We start from the raw sequence: 17,823 nt of genomic DNA, 5'->3' as shown, positions 1-17,823 counted from the left end.
GTGTAATTTTATGTTGCTCTTTAGTTAGTTTCGATTTTTCACACGAATAAAACTATAAATTTGTCCAGAAAGGAGCTGGAAAAATTGCACCCGTTGGTCGACAAGGGTAGACACGACTTGCATGTTTCGGTAAGTAGATCCGGCTTGTGCGGAGTAATCCAAATTTAATACTAATTTCCGATTGATGAATCTACGTTACGGTCGGCCAGTAGATGGAAATGATGTGAAAATGATAATGACGTTTTGCTAGCTGTCAAATCGTATGGAATATTTTTTAGTACATCATCACTTTTGTGGTTTTGGATTTCAAACCTAGGTGTCGCATGCACTGGTGCAGTTTTGCGTAGATTCATCAATTCCGTTTCATAAAGTTTCATCATGACGCAGAGAGCGCGGTATGTGGAACAATATTGATAGCTCGATTGATAGTCACCGAGTGGAAAGTTGCTGACGATGATGAGTGGCATTTTCATCTGGACTCATGAACGAGGGGGATGACTCTATCTACGATGTAGAAAAGATTATGTTTTGCTGTGGCTAGCTGCGCGCATGCTGAGTAGATAGAAAGAAGATTGATGACGATTCTGAAGATTTCCTGCAAAAAGATGATGCGCGATGCAAGTAGATGCGAGAAATGAAAGAAGATTTTTCGAAGATTGATTCGCTAGTGTGAGATTTGTTGAGCATCTAGACTTGAGATTTAGATGTGTCGCCCCCCTCGCTCATGAAGGGAAATATATTCTTGGTGAGTTATGATGGAGTGGGAGAGCTGCGTGTTCATTTTTTTTAAATCGCCAATGTGTGAATTAATTTCAGTTCCAACCAACGAATATGATGAGGAAACGGTTAACGTTCAATATCCATCACGGTTACATGGATGATGCATACGATCGTGTGCTGGTCTCCAAATTTAATATACTTGATCAATGGTTCCATAATACTGCCATAAACGTATATAAGGGCAAGTCTATGCACATTTTCTGGCAACGCTGAGCACGGATCAATTCTTCTAGGTGTTTGATTAGCACACGAAAGCTCGAACTTTAGTCCGGATGGTAATCTTAATATTGCTCCTACCAAGATTTCGGAGATTGAAAGAATTCCAAAGGCGTTGAACATTACCTATATCCTAGCGTACATCTAATCCTTGATTAAACGAAAAATTCTTTGAAGCAGTGAATAGCTTGTGGGCATAGAAGTTCATTCGAATATTAATTATTCAGCTCAGCAGTCTCTTTGCGATCACTTTAACCAGCGGACCGTGGTGGTTCGGTTCAGTCCGGTTGATTTTCACGGTAGTTACAAAGAGTTCTGATTTCCAACATAAGACTCCGTTTGCGTTGATTTCAACATTCACTACACCTGATTGATTGCCTTTCCTGATCCGATGATGAGAAGATGGAGGGTTCCTGTGATGGGAAGTGGAGAATTCTGACATCGACCATCGATAACGATGGGACGGACGGTACGATCAAATAAATATAATATATTAGTAGACCTTCAAGTAGACCGTTAATGAAAAATTGATTTTGATTTAACAATTATTCTTGTCAATAGTTTGCTTTGAAACAAAAATAGACCACTTTAATTTCAAGACAGTCACGCTTTCATTTGACAGTTGTACCACAGACAAACAGACGTAACGCTTTGAAAAAGTGTTTCTTGAAAACATAGTACAGTCAACTTTCGCTCGTTTCCGGGACATGGTGGGGTGCTCACCCGGAAGACCTCATTAAACTATATAAAACGACTATTCTGACAGAACGACAGTTCATGAGTATGGCTCTTTTTGCTTCCTCTTGGCAAGAAAAACCCACCTAATTAAATTGGAACGCATTCAATATCGTTGTTTACGTATTGCCCTTGGCTGTATGCATTCAACACACAATATGAGCCTAGAGGTCCTAGCGGGCGTAAAACCCCTGCAGAACCGTTTCTGGGAGCTCTCATTAAGATTATTGATCAAATGTAGTGTCAGTAACAATCTTGTGATTGAAAACTTTGAAGGAATGCTCGAATTGAGCATCCAGTCTAGATTCGTGCGAATCTATCTTAATTATATGTCATCGGATATTAGCCTTCCTTGCTATAACCCCTCTCGTGTATGCTTTACTAACTACAGTTCTCCCATTGACTATGATCTCTCCATGAAACAAGCTATTCAAGGAGTTCCAGATCAACTTCGACCTATCTTAATTCCCCGCATTTTTGCTGAAAAGTACCAACAAGTCAATTGCAATAGAAGATTTTTCACTGATGGATCACGCATTGATGGATCCACTGGCTTCGGCGTCTTCAATGAATACTCAACCGCCTTTCGGAAACTTCAGGAACCTTGTTCCGTTTATGTTGCTGAGCTAGCAGCAATCAACTTCGCATTGTGGATGATTTCCGATATGCCCATAGACCATTACTTCATCTTCTCGGATAGTCTCAGTTCGATTGAGGCTATTCGGTCGATGAAACAAGGTAGGCATTAGGATTACCTTTGTATGGGTCCCCTCACATTGCTCAATCCCAGGCAATGAGAAGGCAGACTCTCTCGCAAAGGTGGGCGCACAACAAGGCGAGATTTATGATAGAAGAATTTCACATGATGAATTTTTCCCATTAGTACGTCAGAGTTCTCTTTTAGGTTGGCAAAACGATTGGACAAGTAATTCTCTTGGGCGGTGGTTACATTCCATTATTCCAAATGTTTCTTCGAGAGCGTGGTTCAAAGGTCTGGATGTAAGTCGGGGATTCATTCGAGTGATGTCAAGACTTATGTCCAACCACTACTCGCTAGACGCACATCTCTATAGAATAAACCTCGTTGACAGCAATATATGTAGGTGCAGAACCGGTTATGATGACATCGATCACGCAGTTTGGTATTGCCCGGGTAATGACGCCTCCAGAGCACGACTATTGGATACCCTAGTGGCCCGAGGTAGACAACTAATACTAACCTAGAACTACTGCTATTTAAAATGTAAAATCAAACATTACTGATTTTGGCTCCACAAAGTGTCACACACGACTGAGCCTAGTAAATAAACAAACTAGTAAAAAAAAAAACTTTCGCTCGTTGGGCTAAACCTGTAGCCCACGTAGTGAAAGACTTTCGTTAGTTGGGCTGAGCTGTCAAGCTGAGAATTGGTTGAGGGATACACCGATTGTTTATTATCATCAGAATCCTTTAGCAACTATCCAAATTGTTCATACATGAGCCCCTCGAAAAAGAAATAGCACTGTCAAAAATGACGTTTGACTATTCGATTTAGGTTGGCTACAGGCCAACTAACGGGAGCCCAACTAAAACGTAGCCCACCTAAACATAGCCCAACGAGCGAAATTTGACTGTTTCTCAAAATATAGGACCTCAGAAACGACATCTCTCAGGCTTCTCGCGGAAAACAACATTGCATAAAAGTTCTACATAGAACGTATAGAAACGTCAAACTGATCCGATGCCAGCGCTGCGGCGAGTAGTTCACGGAACTGATAATATTCGAATCAACCGTTAAATGCGTGAACGAAGATACACAATGAAGAGTTACGTCGTTGTACAATTCATTTAGAAAGTTTCAAATTTTAAAAGTAGGAAGCGAATTGATTTTTGTCTGTTTTTTGTTTTTAAACGTGCTCAACTTTCTGGCTCAGCTCTGGTACTCTCTACGGTCCCAAGCTAATTGATGCACCACTCGAAACATAGGAAAATCCACGAACCACTCATTTTACCTGTCAGACTTTCATGGAAAATCAAAACAAACATTGTGTAGTACTAGAATTTCGATTAGAATGGGGTACGTTAATCGATTTGCTTGGGACCAATAGGCTAGTCAAGTAGAGAGCCAATTTAAAATCGATAGTTTCGTATTGTTTGTTGGTAGAAGTGTTGCCATGTGGTACACTGAAAAATAGCAAAAGGAGGTTCGTGACCAAAGTCTGGCACTTCGTTTGTTATAATACATTTGAAAATCTTCTAAGGACACTCTATGAATTCACTCTGCAAACCTCAATTCCGTGAAAAATACTCCTGAAAAAAATCACTTAGAGTTCTCCTCAACATTTAAGTAGTACCATAGAGGTAACTCTAAGACCACTGGGTCCCGAAGAAAATCATTATTATTTTTGGCTCACTCAGTACCAGAACAACGGTCCCAAGCAGTCCCAAGCTATTTCACTCACCCCTGCATATTCTGCATGAATCCACACACCCCTGATGTTATCTGTCAAACTTTCATAGCGAATCAAAACAAACATAGTGTAGTAATAGAATTTCAACTAGAATAGGGTACGTTAATCGTTTGCTTGGGACCAATAGGCTACTAAAGTGGTGAGCCAATTTAAAATCGTTAGTTTCGTATTGATTGTTGGTAGTACTCTCCAAATATTCTCAAGGAATTCATAGGACTTCTTTATCAGTTCTGCTCAGAGCACCTATTAATTCTTTAAAATGTTCATCATAATTTCTTTGTAACTCGTTTTTGAATTTTCTAAAAATTATCACTATTACATTCTTGGAATACTCCTCGGAATTCCTTGGAAACTTTCCTCATAATTTCGTTGAATCTGTCCTCGGAATTCAATTTCCTTGTCCTATTTCTTAGAATTGCTTTTAAATTTTCCGTACGCATTGGAATCATTTTCAGAATTTTCGTTGAACTACCATCAGAATTTCCTTTGAATTTCGTCTAAAAATTGACAAGCTCCTCACATTTTTTTAGGTTTCTCCTCAAAATTCAGGTCAGAACTCTCTTGGAATTCTTCCTTGTTTCCTTTGATTTGTTTTCCATCAATCTTGTTTTCTGTACTGTGTACCAATTTTACCTACAGCCTGCCAATCGACCGATCAACTCATGGACCCGGAACCAACGGCTTTACTTCGGAGTGATCAGAGATGATATGCCTCAGAAAATTCCGACGGCGCCGACTGGGATTGAACCCAGGCCTCTTAGAGTGAAACGCAGTCACGCTTACCACTACACCACCGGCGCCGTTTTCTACCGTATGCGTGATAATGTTTGCACCATCGTACAAAGAAGGTTCCCGTTTCACCTGTACATACAATGCCTTGGTTTTCTTTGCATGCACGTAACCTATAGCTCATACCGTAGTAGCATAGAGGTAACTCTAAGACTAGAAGGTCCTGAAATAACGTGCTCAACTTTTTGGCTCAGCTCTGGTACCATAGAGATAACTCTAAGACCAGAAGGTCCCAAAGAAACGTGCTCAACTTTTTGGTTCAGCTCTGGTACTATCTTCGGTTCCAAGCTAATCGATGCACCCCTCGAAACATAGGAAAATCCACGAACCCCTCATTTTATCTGTCAAACTTTCATAGAGAATCAAAACAAACAAAGTGTAGTACTAGAATTCCGACTAGAATGGAATACGTTAATCGTTTGCTTGGGACCAATAGGCTAGTCAAGTAGTGAGCCAATTTTAAATCGTTAGTTTCGTAGTTCCGAACACGTCGTTAAACAAAATATCCATAACAATTTGATTACGGTGTCCAAGCAATGTTTATACATTCATTAGATTAAAATTTATTTTAAAATTATAAGTCCGAATAGGCCTTTTTAATAGAAACTAAACGATCGATTCAACCTCTGGTGGTGAATAGGAGGACGTCAAAAAGAGTGTTGTGAGCATAAATTTTTGCCTTGAGACATAGGAAGCGGAACACTTTTTTACTTTTCCTGATAAATTGATTCATCTGAGATGCTGCAAAACTTAATCTACAGTTGAAAAATTTAATTCTGTAACGTTTTTGAAAAGATCCTTCTGGTGTTCAGGAATATTTTTGTTGAGAAAAATGGAAAATTAGAAAAGTGCCTTAGTGGTTATGATCTTCCGGATTTCTTGTGTGTGAATAGTTAAGGTGCAAATCAGTTCAGATTTGTGAAAAATCGTACAATAAGACAATTAGCGATGGAAATTGGCAAGATTTTGAATGAAAAATGCTGTTATTTGCGTTGGGGAAAATACTTATTCTGATGTAAACAAACGGTTTGGTTGACGTTTCTTCTTGAACTCGCGTGGCGCACTCTACGTTGGTGGTGCATTAAAAAGGCGTATAACGGCGTGGAATTCGTCCCTTGTATTCCAATAGTTTTGCCTTTGACCGAAGACAACAAATCAAGAAGACTGCCATTGTATCTGGCTTGATTTGTTGTCTTCGCTTTGACGTTAGGAGTTTTAACAAGTTAGATCCTCGGAAATAACGGTGTCTGGTCGTTAGTGTGTGAAGTATGAAAGAAGTTTTTTTTGTGTATTAATTTATTTGTACAGGCTCAATTGAATAAACTTTACAGAGCCAAGTTATCATTTGAGTTTTACATAATTAATGTCTTAAATCTACTGTGTTACCTGACTTATAACGAATATACGTTGTATACGAGTACCCCGAATACAACGTATGACTCGTCTAATTTTGCATAACATTTGCAATGTAAAATTAGACGAACTATACGTTGTATTCGGGGTACTCGTATACAACGTATATTCGTTATAAGTCAGGTAACACAGTAGAGTTAAAGGAATTGAACCGATTACTCGCGGTCGTCTCGAGGTTAGTAGAGATTTACAGTTTCATGGATGGGGATAGGGAGAAGGAGGTTTGAGATATGATTTACGATACAAATATTTCATTATTCCTAAAACATGAACTTATTCATATTCAATTTGGTATCAACAGTGTAATTATACAATTATTACAGAAACCTCATTAACAAAACAAAAAAACACACGAACAAAATACAAACTAAACACAAGGTTAGTCAAACTTACAATCTAAGGTTAATATGCTTAAAGAAAACATATATGAGTTTCATAAACTCCAGATCGCGTCTACCCAAAATATCCCGAACTGGAACATTAGGTTGTCGAGCCCGATGGGAATCGTACAGCCCAGATCTGACACCAATCTGATGCTCAGCACATGACCAAATAATGTGATCTGCGTCCTGGTAGCCTTGTACACATTCACAGAGATTGTTGTCCCCCAGCCCAACATGGAACAAGTGAGCGTTTGACGAGTAGTGCTTGGACAATGTGAAAAAGTTATCAGATTGGTTAATTCCTTCGAAGAGTGGTGAAAGTGAAATGATTCTCAGAAAATTAAATTCCATGAAAATTACCAGTTTTCCAGGCAGTAGACACTCTTTTTGTTTGAACACAAATGTATACACGTCAAATAAATCATTTTTAAACTATTGATTCCCAACAAACATTAAAAGCTGAGTAAATCAAATTCGAGTAAAAATGTGCTGCATTGGCTAAAAAAATGGCTTATTTAGCTCTTAATCAGTTCAAATAGGCAAATCCAATTGGCAAATCAAAGTTGGCACTCGTGGAGAATAGAAGAACTATGAAAGTGATGATGGTTTCCAAATTTTCCACGGCGAGGTATACGAATTCAATCTTAAAATGCTTTTATTTGGCTAATGAAGCATTTTATTTAATTCTGGTTGCTGCTTCAGTGGTAGAAAAGCTAAAATCTATGCATACACCTAAAAATCTGAAAAGATATTATTTTTTTCTACATTATATGTCTTTTGAGTAGTCCTTAAGTTTTCTACTAACGTAGCATTAACCAGATTAAAATAAAACGCTTCATTTGCAAAATAAAAGCATTTTAAGATTGCACTCGTATACCTCACCGTGTAACATTAGGAAACCATCATCACACTAATAGCCTAATAGTTCATCTATTCTCCACGAGTGCCAACTTTGATTTGCCAAGCGATTGTTTCAGCCTCTGGCGGTGAATACGGGAACCTTCAAAAGAGAGATGAGGGTGGAAATGTTCACCGTGAAGCATAGGAAGAGGAAAATATTTTCACCCTTCCTGATTCATTTATCCACCGCAGGTGCTTGAAATCATCATCCGCGTGGAATATTTTGTTTTCTGTATCGGGTTTGCAGTAATCCGGCTGGTACTTTCATATATTTAACTTATAACTTGAATCTTCCCGGCACATCCTTTTTATGAGGGTCCACTCTTTTTGGGTGCATTTTGCCAATTATCTTTGTAAAACTATTGGCAACCCTGCTGTATACGCAGTGTTGCAAAGCATAACTTTCAAACAAGTTTGCTTGCAACCAACGTCGTTACAAGCCGTTTCAGGCTTCCCATGGTGAAAAGGACTATGACATCCCGAGAAATATGACGTAATAAACTTAGCACTTTGATGAAGTAAGCAGTGTGGAAAAACATCTAGTACAAAGATTCATTCTTTGGATTTGATTTACTTCAAAACAAAGTTATTCATTCATATATTCATTCAATTTATAATTTGTGATGTATTAAACTCATATGATCTGTTCTGGATGCATCGCTTTTTGCATAATTCAATGTCATGTGAAGCATACCCTAATAAAAATACCATAAACGAATGATAACACACATGGTTGAACCATTCCACAAATTGTTTGGATTATACACAGTACACGTCGTTAAGCAAAATAACCATAACTATTTTATTAGTGTATCGCCATAATAAAATAGTTATGGTTATTTTGTTTAACGACCTGTACTGGGTATAATCCAAACAATTTGTGGAATGGTTCAACCATTTGGGTTATCATTCGTTTATGGTATTTTTTATTAGGGCGCAATAAGTTGTAGTCATGTCTTTTTTTATTATCGTAACGCATTCGGGAAACCAATGTTGTTGTCACTTCTTTATATCAAGACGCCTTCATGGTGTGCGTGTGCTCTGATGTCGCCGCCGTCAGATTTAAAGCGAAGATCGCCATACATCCGATGTAAAGCCGCAGCCTGTTACCGTGTCAGGGTGTCAGGCCAGAAAGGAAGTAGTGTGTGTAAGTCATTAGTCATAACAAAAGTTGAAAGCAGCGACTAACTAGTCATCTCGAGCACAGTGTGATTAGAAAAAGTAATTTTCAAGTGCTTGTAGAGCAGGGAAAACCTGAAATAACTATTCGGAATCGGCACCAACTTTGGCCCCTCGAGATCGGTTTACTTTTGATCCATTTTGCCGCTGTTTTAGGCCGAAAAAAGTAGCAAATCGAAGCTAACAAAAAAAAAATGTTGAACGGTAAGTGCATTGTGTTTGTGCGGGTGGAAAATTTTTGCACGTCTCTGCCTCCTTCCGAGAAGTTGGGATGGAAAATTCGATCCCCGTCGACAGGGGAGGAGGGGTGTTTTGCATGAGAATCTTTTTGTAGTCGGGAGTATTCCAGCGGAACTAACGTTAATTTTTGTTTACTGTCATTGGTATTGCACTGGATGGAGTGAAATTTGCAAGTGTGTAGGACTTTACCTAGATATGCGAACGAGATAAAGATGATCTCGAGTGGGTGCCGAATGGGATGAGAGGGGGAGGTAAAAACAAAAAGAATGCGATTTTGCGGTACATCCAATGCCGTCGTGTGGCCCCAGATGGGAAAATCGCGTGATGTGTTTACTGATGACGAGATCAACTGTCAAAATTTGTTATGCTTGGCGGTGTAGATTGAATTTAGCGATTATCTACTGTTATATTCTGTTCACTGAGTGCTCCTCTAATGAGCAGCAGTAGAAAATTAGAAAATTCTAGAACTTATTGGTTTGTTCTGGTAACATAAGATTGTCATCTGTTTTCTGTTGAGCAAAGAAAATAATCCGTATAAATGTATGTCTATAGCTTGTTGTGCTTGTTTGAGAACCATTCTTCTTGAGCAGGCGACTGCTTATAATCAAAACTGATAAGCCTAAAATCGTTCTTGATTTTTTATTAGAAACTAAACTTGTTCCCAATGAAAAACCTTCTACCAGATTGCCAATTCTGTCTTTGAATAATACTTTTTTTTTTCCATCTCACTCATCTGAAAACATGTAACTAGTTTGCTGTATGTCAGTACTCTTTATTGATTGGTGATTGTGAGTAATAGTACATTTATATACATTTACTCAAGCAAAGTTGATTTTTTCTCGAATAGTGTGATGATCTTGTTTCCTTGAAAGGGATTGTTTACATTCCACGCGGTTAGCTTTTGAGACGTTTCAGACAAGCGTGGATAATTATCGATACGGTGGTGTCACTGCTATTTCTCGGAAACTGATATACCCTGGAATGCCTTTTTCAGAATGATACATTACCCATAGGTTTTTTTTTATCGGAATACCATTTTCCGGAAACACCACCGAGTAAGCTCTTTTTTTAATTTCATACTATTGCGTACTGACTCTGTCTGAGTTAGTGATTCTTTGAATCCAGGAAAATCTTTAATCTAAAAATATAAAAACCTACCTAGTTCAACTGAACGTTTCGAAGCATTTGGATTGTCGAATGCAGGTGTTGTACAAGATTTTTTGTAAAATAATCCCAGTTGAACGGTAAAAGGGCAAAAAACCCAGATCATGATGTAAAGAAGAAGTCAACTCCAATAGAAAAATGATTTGTGAGTATTTCAATTGAATTTTTAAAAACTTTTATTTTTCAAAGGACTGCTGACTTTAAGTAAATTGGTACGCACAAAAAGACCTGTAATTCGTGATTCAATAAGTTTAAACAGCCCATTAATGGTTACTTTATAGTACTTTTATTAAAACTTCAAAGTTACAGCATTAGATAGTTACATTTCCCCAGTTCGAACGGAATCTCGAACCTTCCTCTTGATGGAGCCCATCTGCGCCCGCACAGTGGAAGTGGACACGGAATCAGCGCATTTCTTCCATTTTGCCCGCATTTGCTGGATGTCCTTGACTGTCCCTCCGCTTCGTCGAAGTCGCTGCTTTGAAATTGCCCAGTATTTTTCGATTGATCGAAATTTTGGGCAATCCGGAGGATTTATTAGATTGGGGACAGAGTAGTGGCAACTAGCCAAATCGGACCAAAATATGTCTTTGTCCCTATGCTTGCGGATAAACAGCAATACACGCTTTTTCAGGCATTCTTCGATGTAAACTTGGGATGTCATCGTCGAGGATGTGACGAATGGTTCCGTTTTAAGGCCACAACTGCAAATCGCTTGCCAAATCATGGCCTTCCTCGGGAATTTTTCGGCAAACACGAACTTGAATCTTCCCGGCACATCCCCACGTCCAGTCGCGATGTAAAATGTTTGACCGGGAAGCAGCTTAAAATCGAGTTTGACGTATGTTTCGTCATCGATCAAAGTGCAGCCCTTGTGTTTTGTCAAAACACGGTCGTACAAGAGCCTTGCACGCTTTTTGGCCACAGAATTCTGCTTCATGTGCCGGTTCGGATGTTTACTGGCTTTGTACGATTGATTGATTGATTTATCTTTATTTAGGAGGCTTTCAGCCTGAGGCTGGTTCGCCTCCAAAACGGCTTTGTACGACTTGTATCCTTCCCTGGCAAGGATGTTCCGCACCGTTTGAAAGTTGGCGTTGTACCTTCTTGCCACGTCTCGTATCGAAAGACCGGGGTTGGCTTTAACGCACATCAACACCTTGCTGCGCAGCTGACGATCCCTGGTCCGAGTTTTTACGTAGGTATGCTGAAGTAATGAAATTGGGTTGTTAGCGGAATGCTTAAATAAAACAGCAAAAAAGGTTATTTTCCATTTAATTCCACTTAATTAATTTTGGTATCCATGACAGATACGTATTTCGACTACAATATGCAGTCTTCATCAGTGTCATTCCCATTTAAGCATTCCGCTAACAACCCAACTTCATTACTTCATTATGATGGCTACCAAGCCTTTGGGATTTTCCTTATTAGAGAGTTGAATAGATTTTTCTCCTTTAGTTTACTTAAATCGTTGGTCTGTACGCGATCGACTACTTTGATCAAACTTGCACCAGTTGTTCTCTATAGAAGTGCAAACAAACCACTGTCAAAGATTTCCGATTCCCAACACTAGAGTACAGTCGCTATATTCATAGTCTGGTGGATAGAATCTCGGGAACAATTGAGTTGTCAAATAGCGGAACCACACGCTAACTTCAGCTTACTCACCGGGTGAGTCGATCGTACTAAGGCCGTTCGCAATGCTGAGTCAAAATTGTTTTAAACTTCTCGACAATTCTATAATTTGAAACTGTTCAAAATAAAACTGCAACACGATCAGCGCAACGCACAGTTCTAAAAGATGTTTGTAATCATCATGTTCCATAAACTTTACTATTCTCTATGAAGTTCTCCGTTTTTTTTTGTGAAGCTCTTCGAAACATCTTTAAATACATACAAAGAAATTTGAAACAGAGTTCCATTCGTGTTTCAAACTCGCTCAGAAATAAAACAGAATACTCGAGCAGTTGCAAATCTGGTGCAAAATAGTGCTCGAATAATGAAACTGCAACTCAGCATTGCGAGAGGTGCGTTTCTGTTCTAGTTTCAAATTGAAACAGTCCTTATAAAATACAACAGCATTGCGAAAGGCCTAACTTTCGTCCGATGTATCGAGTTGTCAAAAACTGAGTAAACGAGAAATGTCAAACTGAGTAAAAGCCACTCAGTCAGCAAAATCCTGGACTTAGAAAAAATGTCAACCATGTTGGAAGAAACTTCCTAGGAAAAGTTACTGAAAACCGGCTGAAATGCCTTCAGGTAAGAAGGAATTGCTTAGGGAAACGGTGTTGAAGCATTTTCTGCTCCGGTAGAATCAATCCGGAGCAGGAAATTTCCATTTCCTTAAATTTCCCGCAACTGAAAATATCGCTGAGTGGATTTGACTCAGTCTACGTGAGAACGTAGTTTATTCAAAAGTGAGTCAACATAAGGCTACTCAATTTTGAGTAGCCCTACTTGCAGCTGAGATGAGTACATTCGGCTCAATTTTGAGTTGACCAGAATAAGCGTGCAGTCGAGCAAATCACGACCAACAATAGAAAAGAGCACATCAGTTATTGCGAACAAAACTTCGGAACCCCTTTTCTCGTGACTCAAAACTTGCCTACGCAAATTAATACCATCTTTGGGTTGGGAAAAGTTTCCCTATCCGATGATGCTGGTAATTTACGTTCGAGCGGCGAGGAAAGAATTATCAACGTTTTGTTTATAAAAGTTGATAGTACCTTTTCGATTGGGGTGTTTAGGGGTAATTGAGGTAAATACATATTGGTTATCTGCATTAAAAATTGAACCGAAATCCAAAATGTCATCAATTTTGGTACACTGGAACTATTTTAAATAAGTACGATTACATTGGCAAAAATCACCATCTTAGCACCCCTTGGTGGGACATGGATAGGAGCGAGCTGTCAACGAATAGATTTAGTGTCAACGTTTAAAAATTTAAATCTTGATTTAAAAATCGTGATTAATGTCTACGGGATCGATAAAAACATCGTTGTGCTCAGAAAACGAAGCTCTATTAGATGATGCATAAAAAAAATGGTATATTTTCGAAATTAAACAACCCTTGGTCTACAATATATTTGATTGTTTCCGCTTTTGGATAAATCGAAATTCTATCAGCCAGACTATGAATATAGCGACTATACCAAAGGGCAATCAACTCTGCAGACTGTGTCGAAACATATCGTAGCACAGTGATCGGCACGTTAGGGCACTCGATTATAAGTATGAGATAGAATATAATATAAAATGGCATCACTGCTTTGAGTTGACATATTGACAAGCGTTGCTAACTTCAAAGTAAAGGGGTGTTTTTTTTTAGATTTTTTTTTCCAGCGTGAGTATTCTCATTCATAATAAAAGGTTGCACAATCGGAAGGATTCATGTTTTGGGTCAGAATAGGTCTGCTTACGTATTAACCCCAGATGACAATGGGATAGGGACTGAAAGCAAATTGCATGAACAAGGATAATTTAGAATCCAGTTCCAATTGCAGCATTGATGTACGGTGTCAACAACAACCCGCAGTTTCTCCCGCAGAACCACTCCATTCTATGGACTAAACGATCTCGGAGATTCGATTGACTGTGGCTGGTGGCATCAGTAGATCTTGTATTAGCAACATTAAGAAGAATGCTGCTAACAGAATTGTGAAGGTAACCACACCAGAGATAACGGAATCCTCGACGGAGCCAATCTGAATCGCGGTTTTAATAAACGCGATCGGAACCGGCAGCAGAGGAAAAGTATGCAATTCCGGCGAAATCAAGTAAGGCTGAAAGTTATGAAGGAGCTGCAAGCAAATACAAAGAGAATTTAGTAATCAAACGTTGGCAACCAGTATCTAGATCCTGAACACATTGCACAAACATGCTGCTGGAAATTATTTGATGGACGATGAGGATAAACGGATTAAAAGTAAAAAGTTGAAAGCCATGAGAAGGAAGAAAACAGCACTATTTATTTTTTATGTAGTTGATGAACAATCTCAGTGATTTCCTGGGTCTCCTGTTTATTTATTAGGGAGTTCAATAGTTCAAAACAATGGACGCAGTTGATTGACTCTCCCACCAAAACACGGTTAGCAAACTTAGATGAATTCAGTACCCAAAAGTTAAGGCTAACACTAGGAAGCAATTGAAGGTATATTGCTGCTTCTACTATCGCCAGTGGGAGTTTTAGGTCGAATTCTTCTTGATTTCTAGGTTGTAGAATTGTCCGAGTACCATGATTGTGAGGTTTGGACCGTATCCCACCGGAATCACCCAACCCTTTTGGAGAGCAGGCACAACCTACCTATTCAACTGCACTGCGACGAAAGAGGACGAACGAGATGCTTGCTGATTGAAGCGTCGTTGGGTTGTCAGATTAAAGAGGATGAATAGATTCATCCTGTTCATCCAGTTGACAGCTCGTCGAGGGGTTCATCAATGGATATTGCACTATGACTGAATGGTAATCCATTCAGTCAATTGTGCACCTCACATCCCACTCCTTCTCTCAAGAAAAACGAGAAAAAAAATCGCTGGTGCTCATAGCTTTAGGGTGCTTGTTTTTCTTTAAATAATATCAGTCCATTTCAACAGCCGATATTGTCTGTGATGTTGACCCCATGATACCTGCACAAAGTTCATTTTTTCTTTAATATCTGATACACCGCAACTTCTTCAGCCAACTGGATTCATAGCGTCTTAGTAAAAGTCCCAAAAAAATGGAAATCTAGCTGCGGATGACAAGTGGCAAACCATAACGCTACCATAGAGGTAACTATAAGACCAGAAGGTCCCGAAGAAACGTGCTCAACTTTTTTTTTTAATCTGAACTTTTGGAAATGATTTCTAGTAATCAAACATCAAGATTTCTGAGAATTATGCATTCTTGTCAGTTTTTATAACTTGCTTTCTAATCTTCATTGCCTTAAATTCAAACTCTCCTCAAAATTCACGCATGCCATTGCAGAAGTGCCAAATCTATTTTTGAAATATAATACATCCAAAGAAGTGCAGTATATCTTTCATTAAAACGATATTTGAATAAATCTGTACACTGGAGTAGTTACTGCTACCGGATGGCTGTAAATTTATTCAGAGAAATTCCAATCGATTTATTGCAATAAATTGTCCTATTCCCTCGTCTTAACAAATATAAAGTTAAAACAGAATCTGTGGATAAAATCTGGGTCTTTTTTTGCAATAAAACTCCTTTATAGGAATAACTCAATCAAAAAGAAAATATTGATGACTTTAGCATTTGCTGCACATATACTAACAAATACTGTAGCCACTAAGTCAGCAAAAGCTTCATGAGATTCTTGTTCTTCTTCTTATTCGCATTTCAAGCTAATTGCTTGGCGCATATTAGCTTACTGCGTGCTCTCAACTTAGTGTTCTAAATGCACTTCCACATTTATTAATTGAGAGCATTCGATGCCAATATCAATGCATGAATTTATATATTGTATGGCAAGCACAATGATACTCTATGCCCAGGGAAGTCGAGTAAATTTCCGACCCGAAATATTCCCTCGACCGGAAAGGGAATCGAAACCGCCGCATCCGGCTTAGCTTCAAGAGATCTGATCAGTGAATTTCATGTCCCGTATGAATCTATTCGGTATTCTGATCCAATATTCTGGATCTCAGTAAATGTACAATGATCGAACCCTCAACTTTCTGATCCTTTTAATCGATTCATTCTTCTCTTCAGAATCGGTGTCTCACTTCTAACTACGTTCAACTGTCAGAAAGGGAATTTTTCTAGCTATCATCACGAATCACCTTTTTACCTTCTAGTAATCCTCAAACTAAGGCACTCATGATCGAGTGACTCAACATACTCAGATACGTCTCTTCGAGATTCTCCCGCGTCATTCTATCATCGACAACCTATTCCTGAGCGAATTTATTCCTGAAGATCTGCCCTTTCGAGTGGGTGACCCACAACACTCAGGAAATCCTCACGACATGCCTTTCCTGAGCGGGTGTCCCGTCACGCTCAATAACTTGGCGATTTCCAAGATCCGCCTTCTTTGAGTGGGTGTTCTGAAACACTCATGCAATCATCACGACTTGCCTTTTCTGAGCATGTGTCCCGCCATGCTCAATAACCTGGAGATCCTCAAGATCCGCCTTCTTCGAGTGGGTGTTCCGCCACACTCAGGCAATCCTCACGACTTGCCTTTTCTGAGCGGGTGTCCCACCACGCTAAATAACCTGGTGATCCACAAGATCTTCCTTCTTCGAGTGGGTGTTCCGGTAGAACGTATATTCAAAAAAATCCTTTACTACTTCCGGAAGTAGCTTTCCAACTTGTGGAAAAACAAATCCACAGACCTTCTTACGAGCGTCCCACTTCGTCACTAAAGGTTTGCAGTAATCTTTCCACCGGGCGTCCCACACCATGGCAAAGATAGTCTTCTAGTGGGCATCTGACACCACTGTTCACCAACGAGCGTCCCACTTCGTGGCATACTTATCTTCTTTCAGGCGTCCCACTCCGCGGAAGATTTTTCTTCGTTGTCGTCCAATCACTGAATAATCATTCCACCGGGCGTCCCACACCGTGGCAATGATTACATGACTTAGCCGTCTTGAACCACTTTTTCCACGGGCGTCCCACCACAGGTTTGATACCTGTTATGATTGCAGCAAAAATGATTATACTAAGACAACACGGCAATCATACTACACTGCAGGAAACTATTATCACTTTTGAAAGGCAACGTAACGAAGAAAAAAAAAAACAAACGCGCAAAGCAAAACAAAATGTCTTCTCAGGAACATTGACAATGCACACTTTTTTTTGTTGGTATCATTCCATTCCACTCGCGGTTCGCGGTTCGCGCTTCACACTTTCTCATAGACCAGACGAAAATTTTACGAATATACACGTGGGACTTTACGACTAGCCTTTCTTTTAAATAACACTTCAATTTCCACTTCTTAGCCCTCTCAAACCGTTGGGTGATTCTAATGAAAATGGTTCAATTTATTTTAGCACTGAATAGTAGCTAAAACCTGGCAGGATCGCCAATGTGAGGTTTGAACCGTATCCCACCGGAATCACCCAACCCTTTTGGAGAGCAGGCACAACCTCCCTATTCAACTGCACTGCGACGAAAGAGGACGAACGAGATGCTTGCTGATTGAAGCGTCGTTGGGTTGTCAGATTAAAGAGGATGAATAGAGATCTCCAAGCGCAATCTCACGAACACTAAAATCCAACATCCATACGTAAAAACGAAAAAGAAGAAGAAACAAAAAGGTATCGCGATATCACAACTACTTAAAAAGGTAGCGCGCGGTCTCACGCACACTTTTGTGCATCTGGAGAACTCTATAGATTCATCCTGTTCATCCAGTTGACAGCTCGTCGAGGGGTTCATCAATGGATATTGCACTATGACTGAATGGTAATCCATTCAGTCAATTGTGCACCTCACAATGATGATAATGTAGAGGTACATTTTCCACTTGCCGGGTGGGTCGTAAGTACAGGTTTCGGCGATCGTCTACCAGAATAAGACACGGTAAAGAAATTTATTGTCCTGGATGGACAGCT

At 39.4% G+C, this 17,823-nt stretch overlaps 2 protein-coding genes across 5 annotated transcripts in view; one reads left to right on the top strand and one right to left on the bottom strand.

The window, feature by feature from the left end:
* Positions 1-17,823, bottom strand: part of RecQ4 (RecQ4 helicase) — a 394,445-nt gene that overhangs the window by 110,264 nt on the left and 266,358 nt on the right. The window lies entirely within an intron of this gene.
* iPLA2-VIA (calcium-independent phospholipase A2 VIA) overlaps positions 1-17,823 on the top strand; it is a 58,518-nt gene that overhangs the window by 24,532 nt on the left and 16,163 nt on the right. For 2 of the 4 annotated variants that reach the window (XM_065230421.1, XM_065230418.1), the window contains exon 1: positions 8,820-9,050. The exons of 1 other annotated variant lie outside the window; for it this stretch is intronic. In XM_065230421.1, the coding sequence (XP_065086493.1) occupies positions 9,041-9,050 (10 nt within the window). In that variant the 5' untranslated portion in view covers positions 8,820-9,040. Of the gene's footprint in view, positions 1-8,818; positions 9,051-17,823 lie in introns of those variants that run through there. One more of the 4 variants, XM_065230416.1, reaches the window with a different exon arrangement.

This window comes from Ochlerotatus camptorhynchus, unplaced genomic scaffold (assembly GCF_037179485.1).
Source record: "Ochlerotatus camptorhynchus isolate MF236.1 unplaced genomic scaffold, CSIRO-AGI_Acam_v1.1 ptg000330l, whole genome shotgun sequence".
NCBI classification, from domain to species: Eukaryota; Metazoa; Arthropoda; class Insecta; order Diptera; family Culicidae; genus Ochlerotatus; species Ochlerotatus camptorhynchus.
Note: the sequence above shows the minus strand (reverse complement) of the source record. Positions and strands in the feature narration are given on the sequence as shown.